The sequence below is a fragment of the Chiloscyllium punctatum genome, chromosome 7 (genome assembly GCF_047496795.1).
Source record: "Chiloscyllium punctatum isolate Juve2018m chromosome 7, sChiPun1.3, whole genome shotgun sequence".
Taxonomy (NCBI): domain Eukaryota; kingdom Metazoa; phylum Chordata; class Chondrichthyes; order Orectolobiformes; family Hemiscylliidae; genus Chiloscyllium; species Chiloscyllium punctatum.
Genome location: NC_092745.1, coordinates 69816198 through 69843443, shown reverse-complemented (window position 1 = coordinate 69843443; position 27246 = coordinate 69816198). Strand labels below are relative to the sequence as shown.

Below are 27246 nucleotides of genomic sequence, written 5' to 3'. Positions count from 1 at the left end.
TTGTAAAGGCTGTACACTTGAAAATATTATCTCTATTTCCAAGTCCAGATCACTGACATTTTTTCACCACTTATAATCCAAAGGTACCTCCTTTACACCAATTCCCCACATTCTAGTTCCCAATCAATGTGCAAACCGTGCCTGAGTGTCGTCTCTGTGTCTCAATTTTAACTACTGGTTTCTTGCATGGCACCTTTGCCAACTGAGAGTTTTGTGCTTTGAATATTTCTATAAAGTTACTTCTGCATGCTGCAAGGTGATTGTCACACCATGTACTCAATGAGTTAATGACCAGAAAATGTCTGTAAATCAGCTGTTAATGTTTAGTGAGCTATATGCGCAGCCAGTTGGCACTGCAGAATAACTCAAAACTTTGTAGGAGCCAACACACAAAAACCGGCTCCTTCTTTGAGCTACACTACTTCTCCTCAATCAATTAATTCCTAACTAATACTCCACAGCTTTGGGAAAGGTCACATTTATAAATGATGTTTATTCAGTTCCTTTGTTGCATTTTATAGATCACCCACTTGTCCATACTACAATTATCTGACAATAGTCAGAAGGGTCAGGATGAAGGGAGGAATAACAATTGGTCATTCACGCCTTCAGGCCTGTTTAGCCATTCATTTACAGCACTTACTTCATTTCAAATCCTTGCCTTTGTCCTGTAACTGTTAGAAACCTTAATTGATATTAAAAAAACTATCCATGCAAAAGCAAAATAATGTGGATACTGCAAACCTGAAATGAAAACAAACTCTGCTGGAAATATTCAGCAGCTCAGACAGCATTTGGAAAAAGAGGAACAGAATTAAAAGGCCAGGTTTTCTGCACAGTGGGAAGCTTACACATTTCGCTACTCCATCCCTTAAAACTGTATTCAACCACAATCTGTGCTCCCATGCTGCTGTTTATCTCAAATGCCATCATTACCACCATGCCATGGGATCAACCCTAATTAAATGAAGAAAGCAGGAGGGCATGCCAGGAGAACACTAGGTGTAACTGAAATCAGGTGTTAACCTTATGCTAAGCAGTGGAAGCTGCATGCAATAGACAAGGCTAAGTGATCTAACAGATCCAAAAGGACAAAATCCAACCCAGCTGAATACACCTCCATCAGTCCACTCTTAATCACCTGTAAAGTAATGGCAAGGATCATCAATAGTGCTTGCTGAGCAACAATTTGTACATTGATGCTCAGTTTGGATTCCACCAGGGCCACTCAGCTCCTGACCTCATCATGGGCTTAGCCCAAACATGGACAAAAGAGCTGAATTCCAGAGGTGATGAGAGAGTGATAGTCCTTGACAGCAAGGAGGAACCTGACTGAGTGTGGCATCAAGGGATCCAGCAAAACTCTAGACAATGGGAATGAGGGGGACATCTCCCTTCTGTGTGGAGCCATACCTAGCACAAAGAAAGATGGTTGTTGAGGGTCAGTCGTCTCAGTATCTCTGCAGGAGTTTCTCAGGTTCGTGACCTATGTCCAACCATCTTCAAGTGCTTCCTCAGAGACCTACCATCCGGTACAAGACCAGAAGTGGAATGTTTGCTGAATGTTCAGCAGCATTCATGACTACTCACATATAGAAGCAGCCCATGACCAAAGTAGCAAGACCTGGATAACATCCAGGCTTTGCTTGTAAGTGGCATGTAAAAGCTGCACCATGCAAGTCGCTAGTCAATGGCGAATTCCAACAAGACAGAATGTAACCATTTCCCCTTGACGAACAAAGGCATTACTAAAGCTGAAATTCCCCACTTTCAACATCCCGGAAGTGCCCATTAAGCAGAACACTGACCTGGACCAGCTGTATAAACACTAAGGCTACTGTAGGAGAAGTAGAGGTTAGGAATTCTGTGGTAAATAACTCAGCTCCTGACTCCCCAATTACTGTTCACCGTCTACAAGGAACAAGTCAGGAGTGTGATGGAATGCTCCCCACTTTCCTGGATGGCTGCAGCTCCAACAACACTCAAGAAGCAGAACCATCCAGACAAAGCAGCCTGCATGAGTGGCATACCTTTCACCACATTCAATATTCAGTCCCTTCACAAGTGAGGCACAGTGGCAGCTACAGGATGCACTGCAGCAGCAACACATGTACTTTGTTTAGATGGTACCTTCCAAACCTGTGATCTCTACCATCTACATAGATCTGGGAGCTCCACCACCTACAAATATCTCATCCTGAATTGGAACTACCTCAATGCTCTCTTCACTATTTCACCAGGGATGTCCTGTACCTCAAGGATTGCACTGACAAAATAATGATGTAGAGGTGCCAGTATTGGACTGAGGTGACAAAGTTAAAAATCACACAGCACCAGGTTTAGATTAGATTCCTTACAGTGTGGAAACAGGCCCTTTGGCCCAACTAGTCCACACTGACCCTCCAAAGAGTAACCCACCCAGACTCATTCCCTATATTTACCCCTGACTAATGCACCTATCACCATGGGCAGTTTAGCATGGCCAATTCACCTGATCTGCGGGAGGAAACTGGAGCACCCAGAGGAAACCCACACAAACACAGGGAGAATGTGCAAACTCCATACAGTCACCTGAGGCTGGAATCGAACCCAAGTCCCTGGAGGCAGCAGTGCTAACCACTGAACCACTCTGTCGCCAGGTTTATTATGTACAAGCTGTTGGACTATAACCTGAGTGTTGTGTGATATTTAACTTTGATTAAAGAAGGCAGTTGACTCTCACCTTTTCAAAAGCAATTAGAAATGGATAATAAATGTCAACCTTGCCTTGTGACATACACATCCTATAAATGAAAATTAAGTTTTGCAGTCTAATATAGTTAGGGTTCCAGGGGCCATACTTCTCAGGCCTTCCACTCCCTACAATACAATTAAGTGGGCCTACAGTTAATTCCACTGATAGAACAGCTTTGCTGGGATTAATGACTATGCTTACCTTTAAGTCTGTTTCACCATCTGGCTGGAGAACAAATATCCTTCCCTCTTCGGCTGCAAGCCTTTTCTAAAAAGAGGCAAAACACAAGGCCCGAGTTTTAAGATTTGTGCTGATGTTAGTGCACATCCCATCCAAATAAATAGTCGTTCAGCAAAATGCTACCTTTAAGAACAATTTTTACCCTATCCTACAGAATACTCTAATTATAATCATTTATGTGCATTTGTGCTCAATCAGTGACTTGTCAATGGAATAGCGTTGGAATTTGCCACATTTTTTAAGGCAATGAGTCAAACTATTGCAACAGCAAAGGCTTATTATAGTAAAAATGCAGGTCTTACTGATGTGTAAGAAATCATGATGACTGTAGCATCCTGTGCAAAAAAAAATTATTTTACCATCTCCTATATAAAACATTCTCTGTCACAGTATCACCCTCTTCTGTTCTAAACCCACATGACCTTCCCTCCAAAAACAGAACTTAAAAGTGTCAGGCGATTCTTTCCTGAGCTAAAAATAGAAAAGAAAGTCTAGCAGTATTTTTTTTTAATTTACTTGTGGGACTTGGGCGAGGCTGGATGGCCAGCATTTATTGCCCATCCCTAGTTGCCCTTGAACTGATTGGTTTGCTAAGCAATTTCAGGGGTCAGTTTTAAGCCAACCACATTGCTGTGGGTCTGGAGTCACATGTAGGCCAGACCAGGTGAGGCTGGCAGATTTCCTTTCCTGAAGGACATTAGTGAGCCAAGTGAGTTTCTCTGACAATGGTTTTGTGGTCATCAGTAGATTCGTAATTTCAGATATTTTAAAAAATGGAGCTCAAATTCCACCTTCTGCCATGGCAGGATTCGAACCTGGGTCCCCAGAACATTAACTAATGTCCTTCAGGAAAAAAAATCTGCTTGCCTCACCTGGTCTGGCCTACATGTGACTCCAGACCCACAGCAATGTGGGTTTCTGGATTAATAGTCTAGCAATAACAACACCAGGCCATCACCTCTCCATTTTTGGGAGACAGAAACAGACATAACAATCCAGGTCATTGCCCTTTTCGCTCATCTTGTTAAATTTCAAAACAAAATTTGGTGAAAATGGAAGTCGTAATGGGAATAAATTGACGAAACTTCTGGAGCTGGAATTGGAAACAGTACATCGCAGATTTTATAAGTGCATCGTTCAGAATGCCTGCTTGAATGACTTTAGAGGAAATCACATACTTGGGAACTAAACTGAAAGAAAAACTTTACTAATAAATATCTAAAAATAACCAGCGGAGCCTTTCTTTCTCTCCTATTAAAGCCTGTATGCAGCACATTATAGAAAGTTGCAGTAGCATAGATTAGGAGGACAATGTCATCATTTATGAAAACATCTCTGCAGTACTTCTAATATATTGCTGCATTTGACGATTGATCATATTGTGTCACATGCTTCCTCACAACACATTCTTTGTCTCTGCAAAGATCAAGCTATAAAGTAAAAGGCCTCAGAGAGCAGTGCAGACATAAATACTGATGAACCAATAGCTGAGTTCATCAAGATCAGTTTGTTTCAGCCAAAGTATAGCTTTAAAAAAAGTGCACAAATATATAGCGATTATTGCATCCAGAAAAACTGCAATGAAAAATTACCATTTCATCTTCATTGCGCACAGAGATAAATTGGCCACAGAGGATTAAAATGATCATAATGCTTCCACAAATTAGTGGCCAAACTATAGAGTGCTGTGGATGACTTCAGTATAATGGGGAAAGCTAGTGGTTTATCTTCTGACTAAACACTGACACCTAGTGGTACCTAATGGACAAGAGATTGTTGTGTTTTTTTTTGCTTTTGAATCAGATAGTGCTTCTGGTCTTTCCTTACACAGAGTATGTATCTTTGTTAGTCAACTATTTACTTTATATAGGCATCAATGTTTTATTTAAGATAGATAGATGAGGTGCCTTAGAGGAGCCTCTTCACAAAGGCCTGAAGATAAATTAGCAGGAAGGATTGCATATTATCAATAGGCACTAAACAAAGGATTAAGGCTAATAGGTATCCATCGGATAGGATGAAGTTTGTAAGTGTGAAGGTACTCAATTTATCTCGATGTCTTTAGAATATATTTAAAAATAATGGCTCAGATCTTCCAATATGGGAACAGGCCTCTGCCTCAAGTTCTGTATTAATGTGCTTCAGGAACCTGGGGAATTCCTGATGAAAGCACATCCACGTTCCTCACAGGGGAAGTCTAAATTCCCAATTTGCCTCATTTCCTCTGCCCAGACCATAGACATGGACTATTTGACCTATACCACCTCCTTTTTACATGGATTATTTGACATTTTGCACAGTAGATGTGAAAGTGAGGACTGTAGATGCTAGAGATCAGAGCTGAAAAATGTGTTGCTGGAAAAGCGCAGCAGGTCAGGCAGCATCAAAGGAGCAGGAGAATCGACGTTTCGGGCATAAGCCCTTCTTCAATGGAGAAGGGCTTATGCCCGAAACGTCGATTCTCCTGCTCCTTTGGTGCTGCCTGACCTGCTGCGCTTTTCCAGCAACGCATTTTTCAGCACAGTAGATGTGAAGCCAGCTGAGCAGTGTTAACTTCAAGTTAATTAGCTGAAGTGACAAAGTAATGCAGTCAATACCATTACCCTGTACCTGGAAACCTGTGCTCACAGCCCTGGCAGCTACTAGAACTCCTAAATCCTGTAACGCTTTGGACTACCTGCTGTGTTTAAGGGTCCAGGTATCTTACCTGGCTAGTCACTGGGGGGTGGGTTATCCTCGGTGACCCTCACTCATGAATAACCTCTGAAAAGATGAGCAGTGCAGTTACAATATTGTCTTTATTGCAGCTGCAATGCTGTCAGGGCAGTGGAGGAACAGTCAATAGGCTGTTGAAAATCAGCTGTCACTGACTGGACTGATCTCTGGGGGCTCTCCAGTATTGTCCAACGGTGTGCCGCATCATTCTGGACTGCTTCCCCTTGACCCATTGACCGTGTGACACTGATCGCCCCCTTACCCCCTAGATAGACCACCCTCACACATCTCTGGACAGTGTGAGGACTGTACCGGAACCATCTGACAGACAGCATTCCCCACTGACTGCTCTGAGGAGCGGGCACCACCCAGCTTCCTACAGAAGACCATAAGATGTAGAGCAGAAGTAGGCCACTCAAACCATCAAGTCGGATGGTTCTGATCTGGCGGATCTGATAAGCCTCAACTCCACTTTCCAGCCTTATCCCAATAACTGTCGATCCCCTTACTGATTAAATATCTGCCTTGAATTTACCTGATGCCCCATCCTCAGTAGCCCTCTGTGGTAAAGAATTCCACAGATTCACCCCAATTCCCCCATTATCAGACTAATGCCATTTACACGTTGGCTGATGACACCACCATAGTCGGTTGAATCTTAGATGGCGACGAAACAGACTACAGATGGAGGTGAAAGACCTGGAAAAATGGTGCACTAAGAACAACCTAACTCTCAGTGCTGCAAAACCAAGGAACTCATTATTAATTTTTGACAGGATGTTACTCATGCCCCCCTACATATAAACAGCACAGAGGTGGAATGAGTGGAGAGTGTCAAGCTCCTAGGAGTGTTCATCCACAAAAAGCTTTCTTGGACTCTTCATATGGATGCACTGGCTAAAAAGGCCCAACAACGTCTTTTCTTCCTCAGGCAGCTGAGGAAAGTTGGCATGACAGTGAATACCCTTGCCAATTTTTATAGGTGCGCCATCAAGAGCACTCTGTCTGGATGTATCACTACCTAGTATGGCAACTGTACCATTCAAGATCGGAGACACTTACATAGAGTGATGAACTCGGCCCAGACAATCACAAAGGCCAACCTCCCATCGATAGAATCGATCTACCAGGCCCACTGTCAAGGAAAGGCTGCCAGCATTCTCAAAGATCCATCCCATCTTGACAATGTTTTTCTACAACCTCTACCATCAGGGAGAAGGTGCAGAAGCCTGAACACACGCACCAGCCAGTTTCAAAACTGTTTGTACCCTACTGTTGTTAGAATACTGAATGGACTCAAACTATTAACATTCGCCTATACCTGTGTTTTTGTTTTTGCCGCTGTATACCTATTACTTTACTTAACTATGCTACTTAACTATGTGATCTACCTGTATTGCTCGCAAGACAAAGCTTTTCACTGTGCCTTGGTACACATGACAATAAATTCAATTCAATTCAACTCAAGAGAAAAGAATTCCTCCCCATTGCTGTCTTGAATGGGTGACTCCTTGCTCTGAAATGATGCCCTCTGGTCCTAATTTTCCCAGAAGGGGAACCAACCTTTCTACAGATATTCTGTCAAGTCCTCTAATAATGTTTCAGTAAGGTCTCCTCCCATTCTTCTGAACCCCAATGAGTACAAACCCAACCTACTCAACCTCTCCTCATAAGAAAATCCTTCCATTCGTGGGATCAACTTAGTGAATCTTTTCTGGACTGCCTTCATTATGTAGGGGACCAAATCTGTTCACTGCATTCCAGCTTTGGTCGAATTAATCTTGAAAAGTCATATCAGAGTCAAAACATCAACAATTTTTCTCTCTCTCTACAGATGCTGCCAGTCCTGGTGAATTTCACCAGCACTTCCTGTTTTTGTTTCAGATTTTCAGCAGGTGCAATACTTTTGCTTTTATTAATTCAGTGCGAACTGGCTGTATAACTATAGGGAGTTAATTAATAGTGGCAGTAAGTTTTATAGAGTGCAGTTAACAAAAATAAAACTCTTCCTATAAGTGTGGACTTGGACTCTGCTTAAACACAATTATTTTCTAGCCTGTAACAAAAATGAGTTGGAAGTATGAAATAGTCAGAAAAAGACAGAGCTGAGGGTTGGAAGAAAAGTCTTTATGCAGAGTTGCATGAACTATTTTCCCTTAGAAAGCAATTGAGGACAGAACAGTTGTAAATTCTAAGGAAAAGGCATGCAAACATTTGAATTGTAGAAAAATACTGGACAGTGATGACAGGTTTTGGCTTTGAACTGCCCGAGTGAAAAGTCAGGATGGAAATAGTAAGCTAAATGTCCTCCTTTTGCATTTCCAGAAAACTAACAAACTCCCATCGCATTTGCAATAAGAACATTTCTATGAATCATGTTGAGTTCTGTGCAGCATGAGACACTATGAATAATAATCTAAGACTATTATAATCTGAAATCCTCTACCACATCGTTTAAACAGATATTAAAAATCAGAAATAGTCTCATGATTTACAGTGCAATGGATCTCTTTATGAGACACTGTTTGTTCTCTGTGTTCAGAATGTCAAGTAATTTTCACATATTACCTCAGGAAATCTGGTCATCAATCTGACGCATATCCCTGCTTCCCAAAACTTCCGTGCCAACTTAAAACAGACTTCCACACTTGTGTCAGGAGTGCAATGAATACAGATTTTATCCATCATCCTTTCGGGTTTCTGTGCAGAGCATGAGAAAAGCTTATTTGTATCTCTACAATAAAAATGTAACACTTTTGGCACTTTCCATAGCACAAGAAATCAGGGGTTAAATAGCCATTGTCTTTTAACGTGTCTAGAACTGCAGCCAAGAACAACATTGCTAATTATAATATCTCATTAATATGCCCCCATAAAAGTCTTGGACAATCAGATTACAGTTCAGTCTTCAGATACAACATTAAAGCAAATGAAAAAGATGAAAAGGACACTTGCATTATGTATTCTACCATGAAGACGTACCGTTTCAATTATTACACTGTCATTGCATCAGCAGGTTTCATACGGTAGACTTTAAGATGCAGTTTGAATGAAGCAAAAGAGCATTAATAATAATTTAAGATAGCCAAAACAGATTTGCACCTACAAAAGTACATTCCATCCTTGAAGATATAAAGACAATGGAGGTCCCCACAGAGACAAAGTAGTGCAGAGGTGGGAACAGTTCCTTCATATCTCAACAAATAGGGGATAGATCAGGGACGTTAACCCCTGAAAAGGACAAAGGTGAAGGACATGGGCTATCCAGCTATCTTCTACAATACACACAACTAATTTCTTTGAGGGACTGTTGATGAAGTCAAAAATCTCACAACACCAGGTTATATTCAAAAAGGTTTACAGGTATATGGAATCACAAATTTTCGGAGTGCTCCTCCTTCCTCGGGTAGCAGTGCTCCAAAAGCTTGTACTTCCAAATAATCCTGCTGAAATATAAGCTGGCGTTATGTGATTTTTAACTTTGTCCACCCCAGTCCAACACTGACACCTCCCCATCGTTGATGAAGTCAGGGAGGTATAGCAAGCCTGCTCTTTGTATATTTGAATGCTGGATATCAACTTTAGATTAGATTACTTACAGTGTGGAAACAGGCCCTTCGGCCCAACAAGTCCACACCGACCCGCCAAAGTGCAACCTACCCATCCCCTACATTTACCTCTTAACCTAAGACTACAGGCAATTTTAGCATGGCCAATTCACCTGACCTGCACATCTTTGGACTGTGGGAGGAAACCGGAGCACCTGGAGGAAACCCACACAGACACGGGGGGAGAATGTGCAAACTCCACACAGACAGTTGCCTGAGGCGGGAATTGAACCCGGATCTCTGGCGCTGTGAGGCAGCAGTGCTAACCACTGTGCCACAGTGCCGTGAAGAAAAAAAATTGATAAACGCTACAGCTGTGCAGCTGCTTTCCCACTCCCCACCGTCCTTCTAATTCTCCATCTAAGAATCCCATTTGGCTGGGAATAAGCACTTGCATTCAAACTACAGGCTCAGATTTTCTACTAAATGTTGCTGGATTTTCTACCATATCAATTCCAGCAGAAAATAAAAACTATCAGCCATAATTGAAAAGCAACTGCCTCAGAGAAAATCAAACATATTCAGATACAGACCAGTGAATCTTTATTGATTTTACCTTTTTACCCAAATCTTACTTGGCAAAGTTTAACATTCAATACCCTGTAAGTTATATTGCTTTTCAACATGCCTTTCAGGGAGGGAGGACTCATTTTACATTTTTAGCATTTTTTTTACCTGAGTGGATTTCAGCAATAAAAAAAGTTTAATTCAATAAACTAGTCAGACTAATCTTGTTATACAAATTCCGAGCAATATAAAAAACTATTTAACTCAATAAACTAGTCTAACTTAGTTAATTTTTTTATTGTTTTGGATTTGTATAACAAAGAAACCAGTCTAACTAATCTTGTTATACAAATTCCGAGCAATAAAAAAAACTATTTAACTCAAAAACTAGTCTGACTAATTTTGTTATACAAATCCCGAGCAATTAAAAAAAAACTACTTAACTCAAGAAGCCACTCTGACTAATTTTGTTATCCCGATATAGTCAAATCTTACTGAATTGGCAATGCAGCATGCTATGTAAAAAAATTAAAACCCAGTGTGATCAAACGAAGAATGGGAAAAGAAGGAAAACCACTTTATCCCTTCCTGACCTGGTCATTAGAAACTCAAAAGTTAACCGGAGAGTGGGAATGTTAAATTGGCTTTTCGAGCTGACTCATCATTCTTTGAACTGCTGTTGATGAAGTCAAAAAATCACACAACCCACCAGGTTACGCTCTATGGAAGATCACCCCAAAAAAAAGTAATTTCTTCCCCCCATTTTCAAACAGAGGTTTCAAACAGTGCTTGTTCAGAGGTTTGGGGTTTGCGGCCCCTTGTCAGCTTTTTACCTTTGTCTTTGTCTCTGCTTCTATGAGTTTCTGAAGGTCAATGGCTAGGCCAGCAGCAGACAAATCAGGCAACTCGGCAAAGGAGACGTCGAAACTTCGCAGCTAAGCATAATAACAGATAAATAAATTAACTGGTAACATTCTTGATCGATGAATCGCCTTTTATAAATGATAACTGAAGTCATTGTACTCCTTCAATTTTCCTCAGATGGCAAATGCTTATTTTGATCCACTTTGACTATTTTAAACAGGTGCCTTAACACTTTCCCCAACACCTTTTGCATTTGCTTTTAATGCTTTAGAGGATGTTAGGGTCACTGGTAAGATTAGCATTAATTGCCGATCCTTAAACGTGGTTTAGCCTCCTGTAGTAACCTCAGAAGTGGTGCACGCGCACCCACCGTGCTCAGAGAGTATTTACTGAATTATCAAATTCCTATGGTGAGGAAAGAGGCCAATCAGTCCATTGAGTCCCACACAGACCCACCATGTATTCGGGGAGGACTTTTGCAATATTGACCCAGCGTCAGTGAAGGAAAGGTGAGATGGTTATATGTCAGGACAGTCCGTGGCTTGAAGCACAAGTTGCACTTGGCATTCTCATGTGTTTGCTCCCCTTGTAATTCAACTGGTGAAAGGAACAGGTTTAGAAGGTGCTGTCAAAGAGGTTGTGGTGAGTTGCTGCAGTGCATCTTGTGCATAGCACACACCAGTGCTACTTTGTGTCAGTAGTGGAGGGAACAAATGTATAAAGCATAGTGGCTTAGTGGTTAGCACTGCTGCCTCACAAAGACCCGCGTTCGATTCCAGCCTCGGGCAACTATCTGTGTGGAGTGTGCACATTCTCCCAGTGTCTGCATGGGTTTCCTCTGGGTGCTCCAATTTCCTTCCAGGATCCAAAGATGTGCAGCTCAGGTGAACCGGTTGTGCTAAATTGCCCATAGTGTTCAGGGATATTTAGACTAGGTGCATTATTCAGGGGTAGGGGAATGGGTCTGGGTGGGATAGTCCTTGGAGGATCGGTGTAGACTTGTTGGGCCAAGTAGCCTGTTCCCACACTGTAGGGATCCTATAGAAGCAGAGAAAGGAGTGTGACCAAGTGGACTGCTTTGTTGGTGTTTAAGATGATTAAAATGAATCAGTAGGAAAGTTGGAGAGAAACTATTTGTGCTGATGGAAATATCCTGGTCAAGGGACCAAAATTTTACAATTAGAGACAAGACTATGCAAGGAAGATATCTAAAGGCTGTCCTTAACGCAAAAGGTAGTGGAAACCCGAGACACTCTCTTCTCCTAATCATGTTGTTTAGGTTAGATGAATTGTAGAAGTCAAAATTGTGATTAATAGAATTTTGGTCAGGAACACAGTCCAAAGATGTGCAAGCCAGGTGAATTGGCCATGCTAAATTGCCCATAATGTTAGGTGCATTAGTCAGAGGGAATGGCTCTGGGTGGGTTGCTCTTCGGAGGTGTGGACTTGTTGGGCCGAAGGGCCTGTTTCCATACTGTAGGGAATCTAATCTAATCTAAAAAAAAGACAGCCAAATTGAGTTACAAATACAGAAGCCATATTCAAGGGATTGAATGGCCTACTCTGTTTCTCTTTCCTTCATCAAGCCCACTCTGCCTTTTGAAGAACAGTTAGAGCAACAATCTCAACATTCTGCTTTTTTTTTGTTAAAAGCAAGAGATTTGTGCAATTCTTCAAAAATTAGTGACCAGTTTTCAAAATCATCCACTCAATCAGACTAAGTAGGAATTGAGTTTGATCAGTGGCAGAATGTTGGTCAGTGAGTATTCGCAGCAGGACAATAATTATTCAATGTTTCTCAAGCATCTAATGAGAAAATTGACTGACTGAAAATGTGGGAAACACTGAAAAACAAACATTGGCCAGTGCTGGGAAATGCTCATTTTCAAAAGAGGGAAGAAATGGCTTGAGACTAATCTTAAGTGGCTGAACTTCAGTGGGGCCTGGCGGAGAGCCATGATGAAGAAAATTAATCACAAATTCCTCCATGGATCCACAAGTTATCCTTGGGTTGCTTCTTACCTCAGACAGCACAGATTCACTTCCCTTTTATGCAGTCATTCCAATTTTACTGCAGTCAGTCTGACTGACCCTCATTCAGCCATCTGCCTCATCCCACTCTCCTGTCTGTTCTCCATTATCCTGCAACAGTTCTTTGCTTATTTAAGCATGTACTTGCCTATCTTTTTAAGTTATTCTGGATTTTGTTTTTACCAGGTTTTCCTAGCAGAGCATTTCATGTTCTAAGGACCCAGCATGTTAAAACTGATTCTCCGAAACTCTTAGTTCCTTGTGCTTTCTTGTCACTGACACAACAACCAGCAGAAATTCTTCTCTGTTTTACGGGTGCTAGTTTTAAAACATTCTGCCAGATCTCCTCCTGAGTTTCCTGGTTTTAACATAAAGTGGCTAAGAATATCTCCTCACAATTATAGCTTCTGATCCCAAAGTCTCTCATCCTTGCACGCTTGCCTATCAATCATTGGTCTCAGGCCTTAACCTACTGAGGCTGCAAAAGAAAAGCAAACAAAGCAGAGGAACAGCAAGTATCCATTTCAATATTAGTTGCCTGGGACACTTACTCACACACATTTTATTGCAGTTACATTGATTGCCGGGGTTAGCCACTCCTATGAGCAGAGTGAATTATTCAACTCCATTGCTAGGGTAAGACTTCCAAAATGTTCGGCTTTGTGAAGCTGAGAAATAAAAATCCAGGTGCGACCTGAAAATTTACATCCTGATTTCAATTGGGCTCAACATTGTTAAACCAGCCTATTTTTATTAAGAACAGGAGAGCGTTCAACAGCATGAGCTTTCTCAGCTGATGGCTGATCTGTACATCAAAGCTATGTACCTACCTTTGTACCATATTCTTTTCTTATTTAAAAGAAGTATCATGCTTCAGTTGTCTCAACATCCACATTCTTTTAAAAGAACATTTCCGATTTCCACAACCCTTTGTGCGATAGAATGCTTTCTGACTTTCCTCCTAATTGGGCCAGCTCTAATTTTAATGCTCGATATTCCAGCATTCCTCCTGAGGAAACGGCGTCCCTGCTTCAACTCCTCTATCCTTCTTTAATTATCTCGCATGTCAATTCGATCACCCTTATGTTTTTATTAGATTAGATTAGATTACTTACAGTGTGGAAACAGGCCCTCCGGCCCAACAAGTCCACACCGCCCCGCCGAAGCGTAACCCACCCATACCCCTACATCTACATCTACCCCTTACCTAACACTACGGGCAATTTAGCATGGCCAATTCACCTAACCTGCACATCTTTGGACTGTGGGAGGAAACCGGAGTACCCGGAGGAAACCCACGCAGACACGGGGAGAACGTGCAAACTCCACACAGTCAGTCGCCTGAGGCGGGAATTGAACCCGGGTCTCCGGCGCTGCGAGGCAACAGTGCTAACCACTGTTTTTATACTCAAAAGGAAACAAGCCTAGGCAAAAAACCCTCACTTCATGATTTAACTCCAAGGTCATTCTGTTGAATCCATGCTTTTAAGGTTGATGTGTTCTTCCTAAGGTACAGTATCCAGTAATGAATGTTATACTCTAGATACAGTCTCACCAGGGCTTTATACAGCTGTAACACTTAGCTGGGCAACTTGGCCATCTCTGTCCTGCCCTGAACCACCTGAACCATTTTACTCCAACTCATTTGACATAAAAGGTTAATACTCCATTAATATTCTACACTTTTTTTTAAGACTACATACATGTGGAAACAAGCCCTTCCACCCAAAAAGTCCACACTGACCCTCCGAAGATCAACCCACCCAGACCCATTCCCCTACATTTTACCCCTTCACCTAACACCACGGGCAACTTAGCATGGCCAATTCACCTAACCTGCACATTTTTGGACTGTGGAAGGAAATTGGAGCACCCGGAGGAAACCCATGCAGACACAGGGAGAATGTGCAAACTCCACACAGACAGTTGCCTTAGACGGGAACTGAACCCGGGTCTCTGGCGCTGTGAGGCAGCAGTGCTGGTTTATGCAGCCCATCCTCTTAATTTAACTCTCAGTCATCGTATCACTTCCCGTTACCAGTTCAGAGTGACAGGAATGCTTCGAAAAGACTTAAACATACATGAACTATTTGTTGCCATTTTTCCTCAATATTTTGTGTCTTAAGTTTTGGTGAAAGTGGGAAGTACATGAGCCACTGAAAATCTTAGAAGGCTGGTCACAATGTGGAAATGCAGCTTCAAAAACATAAAGGACTCAAAGTTAATTTCAAAATAAAAGCAAATTATCAAGGAGCCCGTCTTTCTCTGCAAACAGCTTTTGAATATCTTACTAGTTTTGTATACTGTCCTCCGAACACCAGAAAGTCAGATCCAGCTGTGCTGTATAAAGCAAATAGCAATCCTTCATAATGTTTCAAGTTTATTTCTTCTGTGCCACGCAGGCTTCCAACCTGTATGAAGCCAGAAACAAGAGGAAGATGGTCAGTGCACCAACCCAGCCCATTTAATATTAGTGTAAAATAGCTGCAAGTCAAAGTCAACATGATTAAAAACAATTACCGTCTTTGTTAAATCTAAAAAACACCAATCTTTACAGTGATGTAAAACGGGACGGTAAACATCTATTGGAGTGTTTCATTCTTCTGAAGGTATCCTTCAGGGTTACTGAAGGACAGCTCATGCTGTGATTCTCAAGTTCACATCAGCTGGAGCAGCGACTAAACCCAGCCCATTTAACTTTGTCCCAAACCACAAACTCACTTGCTACCCAAGACGGTTGGCCCTGTTCCCTTTCCCGCAACCCCCTCCCACTGTTGTGCCCATGCAGAAGATGGAAAGTCATGTCTAATTTTCGCAATTTCTTGCTTTATTGGAAAAAAGCTTTGGTAAAACTACCAAACAGGACTTTAGGAGAAATGGTCTCCGCTGAACTGCTGTGCGCCAATGGGGTGCCCTGTACGCCAACAAAAAAGGTTTTCTGACAGAAAAGCAGCTCGCCAGGTCCTCTGCTGTACTTGTCAACATGAATCTTTTCACAGTTGGGGCTGGTTTCCTAGCTCACAGCTTCCACAGCCAAAACAATCTTCTCAGAGGAGGATAGATTTTACCGTGAATAATTTCAAATCATCCTTTTCACATCTGCAAGTTGTTCTCCTTGCTCAGAAATGCTGGCCTTGCTTAAATTTGCACTCAATAAACTGCACAATGAACTTCACTTGAGAGCAGCTTGAAATTCCCACCCACAGCTCAGTTTCAAAGCCACAGCTGTTCAGTAGGGGAGAAAGTTAATAAACTTAGTCTGCTGGTGTGAAGCATTCAAATCCAGCATTTCAACTTGATGAGCTTTACAGATTTTGTGCGTTGGTGCCAATCACATACAAATGAAGAAAAGGAAAACTGAAATTAATACAGTAACCTTTCACAACCTGAGGACATCTCTGAAACCATTTTACAGCCAAAGAAACATTTCCAAGCACAGTCACGGCTGTGATGTAGCAACTGAGGTGACACATTTCGCACAGCAAGATCTCGTAAAAATAACGTAGTCATAGTTGGATAATCTGTCTGAGTGATGTTTCTTGAAGAACGAAGGCAAAATAGGACCTCTCTCATTTAACTGATATCCAGGCACAGCCTTGATATAACGTCTCATCCAAAACGTGACACCATCAGAAGTAGAGCATTCCATTAGAGAGACTATCAGCCTCAATTTTGTACTCTGGAGAGAGAAAGATTTGAAACCATAACTTTCTGGCTGTTAGACTCCTATATTGCCACATCTTTGACTATTCCACCACCCTCGTTTTCTATTTCCAAGTTTTATTGGATTCAGAACTTCCTGGTTCAAGACTGTAGTGGGAAAAGTCTTCCTTGCAGAAATGGTCAATGGTCAACTGTTTATTTCCCAGTGTTAACAATGTCATGAAGGTTTCCTGGGTTGGGTGAGCTCTCAGTGGCTTTTAGGAGGAAGAAGAGAGAGAGAGAGAGAGAGAGAGAGAGGTAACCTGGGGAACAGAAAATAATAAGAGTTTCTGAGAACTGGACCTTCCCCACCATATGAAAGCAGAAAATTGCACTGCTATATGAAGGAATGCGAGCAGGCACATTTTAGTTTGGTGTGTACTCACTGAACAGAACAATGAAACTGGAGCTAGAAACAAAGAATTCACCAAAAAAAAGTTTAATATAGGAGGCAACAATGACAGATAAATTTTGAGTTGATATTTATACAACTTGCAGAGTGCAAGTTTAATAAACATCAAAGTTTAACAACCTCAAGTCATACAGCATGGATCAGGCCCTTCAGCCCAACTCATCCATGTTGATCAGGTCTCCAGAACTGAACTTGTCCCATTTGCCTGAGTTTGGCCAATATCCTTCTCAACATTTCCTACCCCTTTTAGGTGTTCTAATTGTACACGCTTCTACAACTTTCTTTCATCTGTGAACATGAAAATTTGTTCCTTTATGAATCCATTATTCCTTGGGTTTGCTCACTGCATTAGGAGGACACACAGGAAATCTGCAGTATTTTATGTTTGACATAGTGTGAAAACTAACCAACCAACAACTGGACAGGCCTCACAGCTGAGAGCTCAGCCTGAGGGCACCTGAACCTTGACCCTAACAGACAACAGGAGCCCAACAGACAACTCTGTTGGATGGACATAAAAGACACTTAACATCAACTGACAAAGATCAATTCTATTTTAATTATGTTTATGCTCAGGCACAGAAGAAATTTTAACTCCCCTTATTTTTCCCCTTGTGGCAACTTTATCTTAGTTTTGCCCCTGTAATCTCTCCTCTAATCACTAGTCATTCTACAACTCAAGTCAGCTTCATCACAAGAACAAAAATACAGAAATATAGACAATTATTGTACAGAAGAGGCCATTAACCCACCATATAAATGATAATTGAGATCCAGCTATTCCACTGCCTAGCTTCGTCCATACTCCTGTGGGTAACAACAGTTCAAAAGGTAGATATTGTCACCATAGTCCCATTCCCTCATTAAAGAGGTAAAGGACAAGGTCAAAAAAGCATGGTGAACTCAGCCAATGCAGGAATTGAACCTATGCTATTTGCACTCTGATCACAAACCAACCATCCAGCCAACTGAGCTAACCAACTCCCATGCAGATGGAAGTGGTTCTTAACAGCCACAGGTTTATGCCCATTCCATTCTGATAGGGAGCTGGTCCAGACACTGAACACCCATTAGGGTGAGAAAAACTCTCAACTCCTTTCTAATCCTTCTAGCAATTATTTTAATTTATGCCTCATAGTTACTAACAATTCTGCTCAAGGCAATTGATCCTTCATATACATTCTGTCCAGGCCCTCTCATGATACTATATATTTCAATTAAATCCCCCTCAACCTTCTCTATTTCAAGATAAGCAACCCAAGGCCTACTCAATCTTACTTCATCAAGTATCCCTAACCCTAAAGTTGCAGGGAAGATCCTTGTACATCCCCTCTCTGTACCTTCTCTTCTGGTCCCATCCTTCCTGCAATGTTGAAACACAAATACAAGACAGTACAAACCGAGACCATGAGGAAAGTATGTCTCCCAAACTGCATGACAATATTTTATATGATTGGAAGATCAATTTTAAAAACCACAGGATCCACTTTCACCACCCAGTATATGTAACACAACTGATTTTCTAACTACAGTACATATTTCTGTTGAGATATTTATAATGACCATGCATTGTTGACCAGGTAAACAAACAGCACAGTAAACAATTAAAATAATCCATCTTTTGTTCGGTTTGCATCTTTGCTCCTAACATGAAGCAATAATGTGGCACTCCTAGTGTTCTACAGCTGAAACGAGTAGTTATGAAGTAACAGAAAGCTGTTCACTAGCCCATAGTCTTTTTATAACTCTTGAGGTGTAGGCATCAATTACAATGCCACCATTTTTTACCCATCCTCAGTCACCTTAATGAAATCTGTCCTGTCAGTTTGATAGAACTGAGAGCTTGCTGGACCAGTTAAGAATTAAGCCCCTTGATGAATGTATGAGCGTTAAATTTCCACATAATGCAATGCTCTTGTCTCACCTGTACCGTGAAAGGAGCATCCACAAACAGCTTCTGTAAAGTTGTCAATGATTCCCAGCACTGCTTGATACGCTTGTCAAAGTGTGGGATCAGCTGCGCGAATCTTTCCAGTTGCTGGGACATGGCATCAAACGATAAACAAGGCTGAAGGAAGAGAATGGCCACAATGAGAAAGGCGTGTGTTCAAACACAGGTCAAAGTCAATTTTATCTCTAGCTTTTAACACCGTGAAATGTGAAGGAAACGCTGGAGAAAAAGGAATCAGGATACAGTTGCAACGGGTGAAACAGGATGATGTATCAGGCACATGGTTCTAAACCGTTCTGATAAAGGCCACAGCCTCTCTGAACACCATCTACGTCAGTGCTACTCTATGCCCACTGTAGACCCTTTCACTTTCCTGTCTGGGGACCATTATATAGCGGGAAGCAATTGGCCAAATGCAAAGACAGACCATGAGCTTTTATTGACAAAGGATGATAAAGGGCTGATGGAAGGAAAAGGAATCTAAATCAAACCACCTATGCTCACATTCAACCAGCTGGATTCAGGCCAAGTGAGGGCTCTGGCAATTGTTCATAAGAATTCTCAAAGGCATTCAATTATCTCTGCTTTACCATCAATTTTAAAGATATTTACATTGAGAATGAGATGTACCTCAACTTTTGGAAAAAACCCTGTGGTATACCAGGGAAAAGTATTGCACGAACAAAATCTAAAAGAATAAGGCAAGTTCTTATCATCAGTGTTTGGCCAGTCAGCAGTGAAATCACATTTCCACACAAAGGAAGTTGCAAGCCTGAAGTTGCATCGCAAAAAGCAGTGGGTCAACTGAAATCTTCAAGACTGATCGACCGATTTTTATTAAGTTACCAAAGAATACGGACCAAAAGGGCTAAATGCAGACTGATCGAGTATTATCCAAATTAAAAGGGTGGAACAAGCTCAAGGGACTTAATAAACTACTCGCATTCTGATGTCCAAACATAAAGAAATACCTTCACACAGTGAATCTGTGAGCCACATTCTGAACATCCATTCATGAAGAGAGTTTCTTCTAATAGTGTGTGACTAATAATCAGGTTCCTGTATTGCTTCTGTTAGGATAACAAACATTTTAAAGGAGACTATAACTTAACACAATGACAAAAGCATACTTTTACACTTGCAATGTCTCAGGTAAAGCACTAAAGGTAACTCAAGTGCCTCACTGGTAAACTTCTAATGAGACAACAGTTTCTTCCTGTTTAAATTAACTCATTTAACCACCTTAAACACCTCCATTCAATTTCCAAACACAAGGCAATGTGTGCCTGGTCTATGCAACCTTTCTCGAGGTGAAAAACCTCAGCCTGAGAACCGTTCTGGTGAATCTGCACTGAACCCCTCTGAGGTCAATGCATCCTTCTTGAGGTGCAGTTCCTCGAACTGAGTGCACTAAATAGGCCAACCCAAACTTTACATCACAGTAACATTCACCTCTTTGTAAGTGTAGCAACATACACCGTTATACATGCTTTACTATTTCCACTTAATACAGTGGATTAAGTTAGCACATAGAAGTTAAATGCTAATCTTTTTGCATAATTTAGTCTAAAGTGTAATGCTTCAGCGAATTAACTGAATAGGTATGATGAGCCAAATGGTCTCAGTCAATGTTGCATACACCTACGATTGGTGTGTATTTAGCTATGGACCTGAATCTTACGTTTTGTTGCCAACATTTGAGCTGCGTGAAGTTTTTTTTGGAAGGGTTTTTCATTGCATGGCCTAGCAAGTTCTCTCAACTGACCAACCAAACTTGCTGCATTAGTTACCTACCCCTCTCCTATGCAGTCTCGCACATCTAATTTCCACTGTACCTTACCACATGATGTTCCCATCTGGCCACCCAGCAGATATCCACCCACAGACCAGCATCCCTTGTGGCCATGCCATCTTAGTAAGCCCACTGTGCACCTGGACGAGAGTCTGCAATCCACCGTTGCCCCTCACCTTCAACATAGTGGCACAGCATTCACAAAGCCACACTGCTTATGGCACAGTGCTGGCAGGACTGACACACAGTTAGGTCTTCCCGCCAGGTCTCTAATGAACCACTGGACCACATCCCATCTGAACATCCTTTACGTCAGTGCTACCCTATGCCCACTGTGGACCCTCGCCTTGTCACTTTCCTGTCGGGGGATCATCATATACAGGGAAGCAATTGGACAAATGCAAAGACAGACCATGAGCTTTTATTGACAAAGGACAAGGGAACAGAAATAAAGTCGACAGAGGGTCGAGCCGTGACCCCACAATAGCAACACGGGGCTCAGCCTGGTCACCATGTACCGGTCCCCCTAAAAGTGTCCATGTCCCCTATTACCTCACACTGCACCAACAGCTCTTTTCCACCCCGACACCCTTCTCCCCACCAGGTGGAGACCCACCATGGTGAATGACATGTAAAATGGTACACTCTGTCCCCTCAAGCCGTTTGATGATGGCCACCTTACACCTTCCTCTTGAAAGATTGACTGACAGATCCTAGGACTGTATTTGGCAGAGACCTCTGACCAACTTCAATGAGTAGCTCCCAGAGATGAGGACTAGACTCTTGCCTGTTGTGTCTGCAGCTCCCTCATTGACGGATAGTGATTTCCCCTGACTGTTGCTGCTGGTCCCACAGGACTGACCACTGAAGACTCCCCGGACTAGACTGGGACAGATCCCCCTGGCTGTGAACATGCCAGGCATAGAGTCATAGAGATGTACAGCATAGAAACACACCCTATGGTCTGACTCGTCCATGCCAACCAGATATTCCAAATCAATCTAGTCCCATTTGCCAGCATTTGGCCCATATCCCTTTAAAATCTTCCTATTCACGTACCCATCCAGATATCTTTTAAATGTTGTAATTGTACCAGCCTCCATCATTTACTCTGGCAGCTCATTCTATACACACACACTCACACAACTCTGTGTGAAAAAGTTGCCCATGGGTCCCTTTTAAATCTTTTCCCTCTCATCTTAAATCTGTGCCCTATAGTTCTGGACTCCCCTACCCTGGGGAAAAGATTTTGCCGATTTACCCTATCTAGGTCTCATGATTTTATAAACCTCTATAAGATCATCCCTGAGCCTCCAATGCTCCAGGGAAAATAGCCCTAGCCTATTCAGCCTCTCCCTATAACTCAAACCCTCCTTGTAAATCTTTTCTGAACCCTGTCAAGTTTCACATCTTTCCTTTAGTAGGGAGATCAGAATTGCATGCAGTATTCCAAAAGTGGCCTACCCAATGTCCTGTACAGGCACAACAAGACCTCCCAACTCCTGAATTCAATAAAGGAAAGCATATTAAAAGCCTTCTTCCCTACTCTTTCTACCTGCGACTTTGCTTTCAAGGTACTATGAACCCAAGAGACACTCCCTAGGACCTTACCATTAAGCATACAAGTCCTGTCCTGATTTGCCCTACCAAAATGCAGCACCTTAAAGCAGATGACTGACCGTGTTGAAACCCCTGGACTGGACGTGGGCCGCACCCCTGGTAGTGGAAATCCCTGACCCGACAGTACTTACCAAACCCCTACCCGCCAGATTAGCCTGAGGACTATCCCCTCCCAATTTCTGACATGGCCATTAGCGCAGTGAATGAATGCGCCATGTTTGGTATGCAGGCAGCTGGCACATGCAGTAAGTGTCATATTCCTGTTTCAGTATGCCATTCAGCAAGATGCCTGCCCCACCCCCCCAAACCCCCGTCTGTGTGTCTCTGCTAACGAACCCCTTAAAACAGCAGTCATGACAGCCTTTCACTATGCCTGCATTGCCAATCTTCTAACAGATTTGGTACAGCAAGGCACTTGTGAGAAGTGTAAAAGATGGAGTGAGATGATCTTGACCTTGAGAGTGGACCTTACCAGAGTTCTCATCAGATTCTCAACATAGCACGTGATTTTTTAAAAGTGTATTTCCCATGTCTAAATAGACATAAAAGGATGTGAAATTTACTTTGTCCTGCCACTCATCTAACGTTTAATGGCTTAGCGTCATCACGCTTCTTCTTGTAGCTTAAAATGGACTGGTATGTAACTTCAGACTTCCACATCACTGAGCAGTATCCCTTCATCACAGCAGCTTCAGTCAGACAGAAGCTGCGCTTCTTGGTAATCATTTTCTACTGAATTCTTGAGACACTTGGTACACTCCAGAGAAATGCTGGGAGCCAATATTTCTAAAAGTACATTCTAGCTGTTTAATTAGTCTTTGAACGTCACTCACAAAATCCCCGAAATTCTCTCCATAGACAGTGTAAACATTGTCCATGTTACAAAAAGACCAGACCTCACAAGGATAACTCAACATTACACTTGAAAGCACATTTCCAGGAGTTCAAGTCATATTAAACACTTCCAACACACACATTAGTGTGAACTTCCTTTGGTCTTTTTGTAGCAGACAACTACTACAGCAGCGATAATATCACGTGAAGTCACTAATGACCCTTTCTTTGGTCTTTTTCTTTGTAAGTTGTCAAAAGGTGTTTTGCTGGAAAGGCACAACAGGTCAGGGAGCATCTGAGAAGCAGGAGAGCCGATGTTTCAAGCATAAGGTCTTCATCATTCATTCCTGATGAGCTATGTTCAAAACGTCGATCCTCCGGCTCCTCGGATGCTGCCTGAAAGGCTGTGCTTTGCAGCACCACATATTTTGACCCTGATCTCCACCACCTGCAGTCCTCATTTTCTCCTTTTTCTTCATAAGCCATCAGACTGATTGTTTGAAGTGCCACTGTCCAAAATCGTACAATGAACGTATTGGTCTCCTTGTTGCTGACATTGCATGGAGCATTACCAATCTTCCAGACATAGGTTTCTAACAACTTTGGTGGTTCACACCCTCTTTAGATTCAAAAAAGTGATATCAGCAGACAACCAATACAACAGCAGTACTATCGCATGAAGTCACTAATGACCCTTCAGTATTACTTTTACAAAGACAATGTGTTTTACCACATTAGGCTTGGCATCACCATAGTGCCAGGGCTCCTTGCTTGAAGTGTGACCTGCAAGTCGAAGGTGGCATTCAGCTCTGCTTTTATACATCATGTAAAGACGAGTGTCTATCGTGACATCTATTTCTTTTCACAATATTAGAACGGGCAAGGTGGAAATACCAGAAGAGGATTACAAACAATGGATTGAGGAGCCACTGGCAAATTACAATGCAGACAGAAACCTTATTAATCTAAGTAATTTATCCACGACACCCCTAAACCAGGGAAGCAGTACAGATTGAAACAATGTTGGAATAGCAGTGAGATAAGAATTCTTCATTCCAATTCATTGATATCCAGATCACATTCTTACCCCAGCTGAAGGATATATCTTCACAATCTCGGACACAACTTCAATCAGTTCTGCAACCGAGAGGATGGAGTTCTGTTCAAGACTGACGATATCAAATGTACAATGTATTTGATAAGGGAGCCCATTTGGAAGGAATCTTTTCTTCATGCAGTATCTTTGAGAATAAATGATAAATATTCACTTAGAACATGGCACTGTCCTGCCCATCTCTCCATACCAAGGTTTCAAGGTGACTTGCATTTTCATATGAAATATTTAATAACCTTCCATCTAATAGGCCTCATTGTAAATATTTTCATTGCCAAATTCAAGGAATGAATTTTGCATGAAGTAGGAATTGCAGCCAGAATTGATGGATGAGAAAGAAGTGAGTGAAAGGGGTTGAAATTTGAAAGCTTTATCCCCCGGCTCTGCCTCACCACGTTCCTGGCCACTGCCAGTTTTGTGATAGGTCAATGACGAGCCTCCTTCTTCCATTTAAAACAACACTATATTAAACTGGGGTGAGTCCACACAGCCTACAGCCTGGCAGAGGGAGCACACTGGTCACAGGAGGCCAAGATCAAGACTTAACATAACCTCTGTTAAACCTCCCTGTCAAGCAAGAGGGAAGGAGTGCTTCCTCAAGATCCTCTAAGGAGCTGCTTGCTGGCCCTGCACTCCCCAACTCCTTCATCTCCCCTTGATTTCCAAAGTTAAAAATCACACAACATTAGGCTATAGTCCAACAGATTTATTCAGAAGTACTAGATTTCAGAGCGCTGCTCCTTCTGTACTTCCAAATAAACCTGTCGGACTATAACCTGGTGTTGTGGTGATTTTTAACTTTGTCCAGCCCAGTCCAACACCGGCAACTTGATGTCCAATGGCTTTGAAAGTCTGCCCAGATTGCCTGATATCCCAAGGTCTGGGATTGCACCCTCTTGTCACAATATTCCCATTTAAAAGTGACCGCCAGCTATTTTGAACAGGAGTCCACCAATGCTGATGCTGATGAAGGCATTTTGTTTGATCTGGCCAACCCTTCATTGCCCCTGGTTTGCCTCCTGAGTACATAGACTTCCACCTTGCTCACTCACCCTCCTCACACCAGGGTCAATAACACAGGGGCTTTTGGTCTCATTGCTGAGAATGCTCACTGGGCCCCACCAAAGGCAGGGAACATAGGGCTTTCACAAAGGAAGATAGCTGGCACAAAACAAGATGCACATGTTCCCTCAGTCATTGCGAGAACCTTTTCTCATTGATTGAAACATTCAGACAATAATTGACGGAGCTGAAAAAAGCTTTTAAAAGCCTTCAGCATTAAGGGAAACCAATCTATTTAATCACACACATTTTGCAACAGAACAAAGTAAAAACTTCTTGCAGAACAATTTGTTTCTGTTTATCATTTTGTTACAAAGAAATAATATGGAACAGAGCAGCCTATGTTCCTGTACTTCTGCAAATCAGTCACATGGACTCCATTTACCTTTTCATTTCACTTATCCTGTTTTTGTGGACAAAACGCACAAAGGGCACCTGTAAACAGAGGGAAATGTGCACAATCAAACAGAACAGTAACAAAACAGGATTTCGTATTTTTGTATCCAATTACTTTGTGCAAGAACAGGTCAAGTGCAGAAGGCCACTCCCACAACCAACACCACTAAAAGATCTGCTTATTATTCATAGTTGTCTGTGGACAAAGTGGCTTCATGTTTCCTACCTTACACTGCTGTCTACATGTCAAAAGTACTTCGAGCCAAAATGTGCTTTGGGACATCCCGATGTCAATGAAAGACGCTAAACAAATGCAGAATATACCATCTTTCAATGCAGCGTGTTGTAATATTACCACACAATAAACTACATATTGGCAATTACATACCTTATGATCCAGGGTCATTTCGTAAATGTACCCATCGCTGCTTAGCATTGTTGTGATATCACAGCGGCAGGAAGTTCCCACACTGAACGGGATAATTTCAGGAATATCCAGAGGAACAGCACCTAGAACAGATGAAAATGCATCTCACATATTCACGTCCACCTCCAGCATCATTGCTCAGAACAGCACAGACAAGGAAGGCAAATCAATCAATCAGTCACATAGGCAGTTCCCAATTGTACAACATTAGCTGAGTGGCCCACAACCATAGACATAACACCTTCAGGTTTTGCACAGGTGGGCAAACAGACAGATTCTGCTCCAATATTTGTATCATCGATAGCCACAGGTTTAGGTGCCAGAAAATTAGACGCTGGCTAACGTGGCACCATTGTTTAAGAAAGGTGGTAAGGAAAAGCCAGGGAACTATACACTGGCAAGCCTGACATTGGTGGTGGGCATGTTGTTGGAGGGAATCCTGAGGGACAGGATGTACATGTATTTGGAAGGGCAACGACCGATTAGGGATAATCAACACGGCTTCATGTGTGGGAAATTATGTCTCATGAACTTGATTGAGTTTTTTTTGAAGAAGTAACAAAGAGGATTGATGAGGGCAGAGCTATGGATGTGATCTATATGGACTTCAGAAAGGTGCTCAACAAGTTTACCCATGGGAGACTGGTTAGCAAGGTGAGATCACATGGAATATAGGGAGAACTAACCATCTGGATACAGAATTGGGCAAAAGGTAGAAGACAGATGTGTCAGAGTGTTGTTTTTCAGACTAGAGGCCTGTGACCAGCGGGGTGCCACAAAGATCGGTGCTGGGTCCACTGCTTTTTGTCATTTATATAAATGATTTGGATGTGAATATAGGAGGGATGGTTAGTAAGTTTGCAGATGACACCAAAATTGAAGGTGTAGTGGACAGTGAAGAAGGTTACCTCAGAGTACAACGGGATCTTGATGAGATGGGCCAGTAGGCTGAGGAGTGGAAGATGAAGTTTAATTTAAATAAATGTGAGGTGCTGCATTTTGGAAAGGCAAAACAAGCAGGACTTATACCCTTAATGGTAAGGTCCTGGGGAGTGTTGCTGAACAAAGAGACCTTGGAGTGCAGGTTCATAGTTCCTTGAAAGTGGAGTCACAGGTAGATAGGATAACCAAGAAGGCGTTTAGTATGCTTTCTTTTATTGGTCAGAGTATTGAGTACAGGAGTTGGGAGGTCATGTTGTGGCTGTACAGGACATTGGTTTGGTCACTTTTCGAATAT

At 42.1% G+C, this 27246-nt stretch overlaps 1 protein-coding gene across 3 annotated transcripts in view; it reads right to left on the bottom strand.

Moving 5' to 3' along the window:
• LOC140479781 (eIF-2-alpha kinase GCN2-like) overlaps nt 1-27246 on the bottom strand; it is an 84329-nt gene that overhangs the window by 15090 nt on the left and 41993 nt on the right. For all 3 annotated transcript variants that reach the window (XM_072573936.1, XM_072573937.1, XM_072573938.1), the window contains exons 15-23: nt 25971-26092; nt 25572-25621; nt 24098-24251; nt 19736-19834; nt 18738-18881; nt 14991-15110; nt 10638-10739; nt 8258-8389; nt 2936-3001 (exon numbers count right to left, since the gene is read on the bottom strand). In XM_072573936.1, the coding sequence (XP_072430037.1) occupies nt 2936-3001; nt 8258-8389; nt 10638-10739; nt 14991-15110; nt 18738-18881; nt 19736-19834; nt 24098-24251; nt 25572-25621; nt 25971-26092 (989 nt within the window). The remainder of the gene's footprint in view (nt 1-2935; nt 3002-8257; nt 8390-10637; nt 10740-14990; nt 15111-18737; nt 18882-19735; nt 19835-24097; nt 24252-25571; nt 25622-25970; nt 26093-27246) is intronic.